The sequence below is a fragment of the Emys orbicularis genome, chromosome 2, assembly GCF_028017835.1.
Source record: "Emys orbicularis isolate rEmyOrb1 chromosome 2, rEmyOrb1.hap1, whole genome shotgun sequence".
Classification (NCBI taxonomy): domain Eukaryota; kingdom Metazoa; phylum Chordata; order Testudines; family Emydidae; genus Emys; species Emys orbicularis.
This window is the reverse complement of record NC_088684.1, coordinates 117,594,517-117,603,235: the sequence shown is the minus strand read 5'-3', so window position 1 is coordinate 117,603,235 and position 8,719 is coordinate 117,594,517. Positions and strand designations below refer to the sequence as shown.

Below are 8,719 nucleotides of genomic sequence, written 5' to 3'. Positions count from 1 at the left end.
TTAAAATGAACAAATGCTATTGAGACTCTGGACCCTAAAGACAGGCAACATTATCTTCTGTTTTTCTGATGAAGCACGTAAATCGGGCTCTTAGTTACAGCATCCATTCATGAATGGGTACATAACTTAGAGATATTCCAGAAATCATCTTCCATTCAATAGGGGTTTTCGTTAGTAGGTTCTCCTCACTTTTTATATGTGGAATACTTTGGAGCCATCTATGTTTTTTCCATCCACAACAGAATTAAACAACATTCCACCATGCTCCAGTGTCAGCAAGTGCTCTTTTCAGTCCAGGTACCTGATGATGATTGATGAAGCTGTCAGGCCTACAGTAGCGGATAGAGCAGTTTGGCAGGAATTCAGTGTTATTGAAAGAAATCTCAAATACTTATTCCATCTCCTCTGCTAACTTTAATCACATTATCAACATGCTGCCAGGAATGGAGCCTTGACACCAAGCCATAAATTTACACAGGCAACCATTGTCTGCATAGTGCAATTCCAACACAGATAATGAGCAAGTTCTGTTTATTTTTACCTGTTTTTATTTTATATTGCATAGTACTTAAAATAATATTTGAAAGATCTTCCTGTCCCTCAGGTTAGCTTGCATCAAGTTTCATTCTGTTATTGCATTTAATTTCACTTGGTTTACAAAAGGATAATTAAGCTAGTCATTCAGTTATATTGCTATTACATGAAGATTTTAAATAAAAAGAAAAGATCACGGTGATCACAGGAGCTCGCAAATACTCCTGTTAATCAGAACACAAATTAATACTGCAGATGCTTCATTTTTAATGCCACTTACTTGATTGCCATGCCATGCCATGACAAAAACAAAAGAGATCTTTCCTCAACTGTATTAAGGTTATCACAACAGATTTTAGGTAATAAGTCCCAATAAGGTGGGCATTGCTCATCCTACTGAGTGCACCAATGGCAGGACAAATACTTAAGGTAAATACCGTACCTGATAAAAGGCTAATGGAAGGACTGATATACTTTTAAAAGTTACTTTTAGGTGGTTTGGGCGGTGGGAGGTATTCTTAGGAGTGTAAAGCTACAAGAATGCCATGAGCCAGTTACATAGAGAGAAACATCATTGTTTCCTGTGACCTCACAGCCACTCTTATGGTGCCTATTTTAGAGAGCAATCAATATCTCAACTCAACTTCATAACAGTGCAGCTGTAACTGTACCCGAGTAACGCATTCTAGCCTTTCAGAATCCACTGTTTTGCAAGACCTGCTGGTTTTCCCAAAATAACTGTTAATGAGTGTGTGTACATCCTAATTTCAGCCAAGCATGGCTTGCATTTATAATACCTGCTCTCTATGGCAGGGCTGTGGCCTTATACAGAGATAATTTAGTTTTTGTTTTCTTCCCCGCAGACAAGGCTGTCTTCACAAGCCAAGGAATTCTAGTTTGCAACTCCCTACATTGATGTAGCCATGGTATAAAGGCAGAACTCCATTTCTAGACCTGCCTGTCCTACAAACTAAGATAGTGATAACACCAATCACCTTGAACAAAACAAGCTTGTAGAGGCACTTAAAGTTGGAGGTATGCAAAACTCTTCTTGCTAAATCAAACTTTTGTTCTAGTTACAGCAGGATGTGGGGGTTGTTTTACCTCTATTTTGATTAGGCTTTCTGAAAGAACCTCAGTGTTGTTCTGATAAGTCTGAAGCAAGAGAGTACTGGCACACACAAAAACAACAACAACGAAAAAGGTCTTAAAAAGAAGAATATTTAGCCAGGTCCTTCTCCATCTCAGCATATTGTTCTTTAAGGCGCGCCATTGCTTTTCTGTGCTCTTCATCCACTTCTCCTCGTTTGTTGTGTTGGTCTTTCATGAACACTTCCCAGTGGGCTAGACGCTGCTTTTCACCAGCCATTAGCGTGTCAGTCTGAAGCTGAGAGGAGAAAGGAAAGTTATAGAAACGGTTTCTAGATGAAGACCGTGGGTTAATGCAGATTTGATGACCTTACAAAAGCAAACATATTAAAGAGTCCAGCTTTCATTCCAGCATCAGAAAGTAAGTTATATTCATCTAGTCACACTGCACAAATCAAAAGAAAAGTGATAACCATGCAGCCTCATCATGCAACTTATGGCAACTTGCCTCCATTCTAGACTAGTCACCAAAAAAAGAAAAAATAATAATAATCAAACTCTAAAGCTAACACTTCCATTCAGCTACAATCCAAGTAATTTCTGTTATCTGATGTTGGAAGAACTATTCCTAACACTACTCCTGATCTTAGTATGGCCTACTCCACTTGCCCACATTTTGTTTTTAAAAAGCACTTTTGATCACAGGAATATGCTATTTATTGTTTGTAGTCTCCATCTTGGTTACATACACTGCAGATACCTAGAGTGGAAATGGACACAGCGTTATCTTGTTCATATTGAAAGAAACTGGCCAGACCCTCAGACAGAGAAATTCTTCATTTAAGCAAGAATTTTTGGCTATTTCAGCATGGCTTAGAATTTGGAAGGGGATTGTTTAAGTAAACTCCAGCTCATTTTTTTAAAAATGTCTTAGCCCAGTTCTTTCTGACCAGCCATGGAGCTATGTCTGGCACAGCAAAGACAAACATAGGTGATTCTATGGTTTAACAATGCTTTCAAAATACATCTACTTTGTGTTACAAAAGGCTGATATTGGAAAATATTGTGCCCACTATATTTCACATCTGAGATTGAGAAATAAAGTACAATTTCAGGGAGTCAAATGTGTTCATTTACTGTGTGTATTTGCACTGAGGATTCCGGACTTCCAGCACTGGAGGCTAAAAAGAGAGGTGGTTCTTCAAACATCACAAGGACAAGTGCAAAATCGATGCCTCTTGTAATGGCTGAAATCCCATCACAACTATAACTATAGAGTGCCTCAAAATTTAGTACAACAGACCAAAATGGGTAACAAAATAGTGTGTACTATACACTGTACATGTAGTATACTTCAGTCCATCCTTCACTGTGTTAGTTCTATTTTTCTGTTGGTCATTACCTTACACATCAACCTCAGTATAAAAATTAGTGTTTTGTTAACTGAAACAAGAACATGTTTACATATCTCAATGGACATTTTTAAACTAGTAACAAAACAAATTTCTAAAACACTATAATGGTAAGGTTCTATATTACCACCAGAAACAAGTCTTGATGAAGGAACCTCTAAGGTCAAAGGAAAAGACAGACCATCTTTGTAGTTCTTATTTTCATATTTTGACTTTTGGGAATTGGTAGATTGTGTTTCTCTCTTAGCCAACAAGTTCTCACTATGCCTAATGGTTTTTATACATATTTACTATCGGTAATTTTTCCTCAAGCTTCCACATTACTCATTGTTTCTGGTAAATAGGATTCTGTTCACCTCCTTGTCTTGAAAGGAAGACTGTTCTAAAGAAACATGTACAGACATTAAAAGACGAGCTTTTACCGAATATTTGTAAGCAATAGTAATAGTCTGACCTTCTAGTGTTTTATTCCAAGAACACAGAAATCACAATAACTCTGTACAGCACATCAGTTCTGTTGATCCTCCATGGGTGAAAGTACATCAGCATTTTCTATCCATCAGCTACTATTTTCTACATAGAGTAGTTCAGCATAGGAGTAGTACAATTGTGCAAACTCATATATTCATCCAATATTTTAGCAAATTAAGATGGATTGACACTACATGATGTCTAGCTTGTTTTTATTTCTCCATATTATGTATTTAGCTTTTTCATGCAAAAATAAATCATGGTGTGAACATGCTAATTTTACCACATAGCACTCAAAGTACTGTTACAGTATCACTCATTGAAAAGTTCTACATATCTTCTATACAAAACAGAGCAGCTGTTAAAAAAAATATGTACCTGTAGTCCCACCAGAGAGCTGGAATGTCTATACCTTTTCAAATTTTTGAAGTGTTAATGAATTGTTTATGCAGTTATTAATAGTGTATCTGAATGATTATAAAGTGCCTACCTGCAAGTAACCACAGTTCAGACTGGACTAGACTGCACCCCTGACAACATGAATGGTTTGCAGGGAAAACAGCAAGTATCACCATGTTCTGCAGTACCATTTCCACCCACGTATAAAGTCACTGAGCTGATAAAACCATTGGACATTTGGGGAGCCTTAGATATCTATTATCTATTATATCTAAGGCTCCCCAAATGATTTAGGATATTAAAAACCATTGGTCAAAAGGCAGAAGGTTGCTTCCTTCCCCACCCTTTTTTCTTCTTCTCCAAAACAGTCTTTCTAGTTTGTCTTGACCCAAAAGAAAGACATTGACAAAGTGATATTAACAGCCAGGCTCTTTGGGTTCCTCAAAAATATGATCAAATGGGATTAAACAATTTAATGCTGAAAAACAATTACTGTAATTTTTACCCTTTAAATAAATACAGGCAGTGTACTAATGAGAAAGTAAATGTATCTTAACAGAATTGTCCTAACTTCCATAGAGTAATGATATTATGCACAAAATAAAAATGAGTCCACAGGGTTGTAAACTGATCCGCAATATAAACGGAGACTTGAAGATGTGACTATGAAGATATGAATACTATACATTTTAAAGATCAGAAAGCAAAGATGACATTAAAACTAGCATATGCCAGAGCAAACAAGCAGGAATGATTGGGTGACAGACAGTACACAGTAGTGTGTTCATTCTCTCCAGCCATATAGTGCTGTGGAAATTTCAACCCAAAAAAAGACTCAATGGTTTGGGGGTACTGAGCCTTTCACTTCTAGATCACAGGTTCAAGCACTGACCTAACGCAATAAAACCCTTAAATCATTGCTATTTGATGGCTGTTGAGTGGCCTGTATAAAATGAGTTTATGGTCTCAAGAGGACAGGTACCCATATCACAAAGAACACTGCCTTGGCATACCTTTGGCAGTCTCAGCAGGTAAAAATGAAAGTCCTGGGCATGAAGAGTGAACTATCCTCTTTCCCCTCTATTTGAAGGCCCAGGCACACAAGGTGGGGATGTATGCAGAAGCTTGCATTGCTGCCTCCTGTGAATGGAGGATTTGGGTCTCCAGGGCTGTCAGTCCTGCACATTTGACACATGCTACAATTTAAAAAAGTATATAGCCCAGGTTCTCTCCTACTGTCTCAGGGAGTTGCCTCCCTACCCCCAAATGTCTGCATTACCAAGAGGTAGCTACATGATTCCCTCAGCCTTAATTCTAACATTTTATTCACTGACACCCAAAACCATCCCCATCAATGCACCTACAAAATTATATTCTAATTTCCCCAACTGCTAGCTCTGTCATTATTACTCTCACTTCTGGCCAGGAAATTCAACATTAATCTCAACATAAGAACACAACAGGACTATGTACATTACTAAGCCTTTACAGGAAGCTTCTTGTCTATGCAGCTGGTCTTTAAGAATGACAGCATGAGCAATAAGAAGAAGGTTCTCTGGTACTTGACTTAATTTTGCTAGGTAAATTGATATTCGCCTATGGTGAAAAATCCAAAGAACTGCACAACCTTAAGGTATACTATAAGTCACATACAGCAACTTGAAACTACTCTGTTCATATATCAAGTGAAGCAGCAAAAAAATATGATCATACAACAAGATGGCTTTTATCTCACAGCTTTCAAGAGAGAAAGGAGAGATGCTGGGAGTTTATTCTCCCCTTAATGGTTTTATGGAAATTTTCCAGTCTTGTTAACTAACACTATGTTTCAAAAGAACCAGAAGGGAGGAAGAATCTTTCACTAAACACAGTTTAGTCATTGCATAGATAAACTTCGGAGGCTCCCTCCCTAGAATTCAGAAATAACATTGATACATTCTATACTAACAAACTAGAGGGATTAGTACACTAGCTCCCTTTAGTACTGTACTACATGCAAAAAAATATTAACTTGCAGATAAGAGTTATATTATTCCCTATATCATCCTTAAACAAAATACTTAAGTACATTACCATTAAAAACACCTAATCACTAAGGGAGGGAAACAGGAAGTAAAAGTAGTTTATTAAAATGTGAAAATCCACTTCACACTTTCCAACAACATCCTTAAGTGACCAGAGAGATTTAAAAGCTTTTCAACATAGACATGATCAATCATATACTATACTAGAGATATACACATGAATTTTCTTCAAAAATACACTGCCCCACACCCACACCACCTCCAATTATCTGATCTATAAGGCATACTTGAGTGACTCTTAGAATAAACAGGTGAATTTTCACAAGTCAATGTTATTAGGTGATACCATGAATTCTAGGTACAACAAAACATTATACAAATTCATCATTACCATATTTTAAAATTTAAGGCAAGTTAATTTTTGATGTCCACAAAAATATTTTATTTTTGTGTTAACAGCCTAGGCACAAGTCCATTTTGTGCCTGTCCTGGTAAATTTTCATGACGATTTGCAAGACTGTGGAAAAGTACTAAGTTATTTTCATCTTAAAGGAATGTTATTTCAGGTTATTTCCAATTGAGATATTCTCTTCCTTGGGAACCTTCCATACCCCACACCCTCACTTTATATTTCTCACACCTCAAAGTCAAACCACTTGCAAGCCTAGGGCATAACCTTAACCATATGTATTAATTTATAAGCCAGACAAAGTACTAACCTCTTAGTGCTGACAATTAAGACTCCCCGTTGTGAAGCACTAGTTGATTTTCACATCATGCTGAAGAAAAGCTACACAGCACAAGGATTTTACAGTGCATATCATTAAAAGGTGACTGATCACTCAAGATATGCAATAATCTCCCTGACAAATATAGCCTCTCCTATTGCTAATGTAAGCTACAAATTAAAAAAAAAAAAAAAAAAAAGAAAGAAACAGAGTGTTTGTATACTAGAGTTTATTGACACAGGTATGACATCAGGCAGCCAAACTTTATGTCCAGACATTTAAATCATCTCAATTTGTTTATATGAGCACTTGAGTTCTCTTATGAGTTAAAACAAACTGCGATGAATAAAAATGTTAGAAGTTTTAATGTTTCATTCTGCAATTGCTATAGGTTCTCAGAAATACCAGGAAGACTGGCATTCAGGAAACATTTACTAGCTTACTGTGCAACCTGAATATATCACCACTTCCCTGTGCTTCGGTCATGTCAGCTGGAAAACTAGTTAAGAAAAGATCTCACTGTAGAAAGGATAAAGACAGCTCAAACGAACTATCCTTTATCAATGAATATTGTTACTTGTACGTAGATCCATGTGTTGAAGAAATACCTTACTGTTTGTTACCAGAAATAAATGGCCAACAAAGGAAAACTAGCCTAGTTTGTTTAAAATAAAGAAAATTACAATTAAAACAAGAATATACTACAGAGGATACAAGATGGTTACTTACCAGCATGACTGTAGTTCCTACCTGCACAGTTCCATGGTGTAGGAATATGTACACCCATACATGCCATTTCAAACTCTCCAACAGCAGTGTCCATTGGAGCTGGGTATCCATATATTTGTCTTTGTTTCCCCATTTGAGAATATACCAGCATAGCACCAAATGCCACTCAGTTTCTTCCATTCACTAAAGAATTTATTGTAAAACTCTGAAATAGTGGGGGAGGAGGATGGGAATTGTGGACCCAGGCAGTCAGTTTTCTCAAAGAACCAGTTAGTATGCTAAGTATCTATTTTTTCCTTCTTTGAAAATGCATGCAAGTAGGTGAGTGACTAGCAGCTCCCTAGATCACAATGAGGCGGGTTCTGAGGACTGCTTGAAAGAGATTATAGGTCTAACTCTCCCAAGTTGAGTACACAAATCTAAATGCTAACTCCAGGGAGTAATGCTGGAAAATATGGATAGAATTCCAGGTAGCAGCTTTGCATAGACCCTGTATTTTGGAGACATTTGAGACATGCAATACAGATCACCTTAGACAAGGAGGAATGCATCCTCAGACCAGTTGGCATTAGCATCCCTGCTTACTCAAGTGTGGATGCAGAGTCTGATCCAATTTGACAGTCTTGGAGTGGAAGTTCACTGGCCCCTGGCATAAACTCCATGTGTTATACATACTCTGGGTGATTTACAGAACAGGTTAATCTTACTCAGATAAGAATTCAGATCTTCTTGACATTTAGACAACGCAACCTAGTGTTCCCACATGTAGCTGGGAAACAGGTGGAAGCAGAGGTTCACCACAAGCATGTTAACAGCCTGATTTAAGTGGAAATCAGAAGTCACGTAAAAAAGGGAACTTCAGGTGAGAAAGAACATGGTATACGGTAGGTCAACCATTAGTGTCTACATCTCATAAGCTCTTTGGACCAATGTGATTATCATTAAGAACAGTCTTTAGTAAGATATGGTAGAGAGAGCAATCAAACCACATGTCAAGTGGAGGTTCCATTAGTTTGGCAAGCACATTTAAGTCCCAAGACAGCATTAGCTCCCAGATGGAAGACAACACATGAAGCAGGCATTTTAGGAATCCTGGCACTGTAGCACATGAGAAAATACATTAAATCCTGAATTGAAGGATAAAAGGCTGAGACTACAGCCAGGAAAACTCTTTACAGAGCTGAGGGAGAGAAATGATTGTCTGAGATGAAAGCAGTATAGAATAAAGAGCATGAAAGACTGGTGAGGACCAGAACCTTTATCTTGCCCAGATGCAGAAATACTTCATAGAGTTGAAATATCTTGTGGAAGATTTTTTGATGTCCAGCAGCTG

At 37.4% G+C, this 8,719-nt stretch overlaps 1 protein-coding gene across 1 annotated transcript in view; it reads right to left on the bottom strand.

Annotated features, from left to right (window-relative positions):
• Positions 1 to 395: 395 nt before the first annotated feature.
• Positions 396 to 8,719, bottom strand: part of BLOC1S5 (biogenesis of lysosomal organelles complex 1 subunit 5) — a 29,575-nt gene continuing 21,251 nt past the window's right edge. Inside the window, exon 5 of the mRNA XM_065397724.1 lies at positions 396 to 1,921. Within this exon, the coding sequence (XP_065253796.1) occupies positions 1,742 to 1,921 (180 nt within the window). The 3' untranslated portion in view covers positions 396 to 1,741. The remainder of the gene's footprint in view (positions 1,922 to 8,719) is intronic.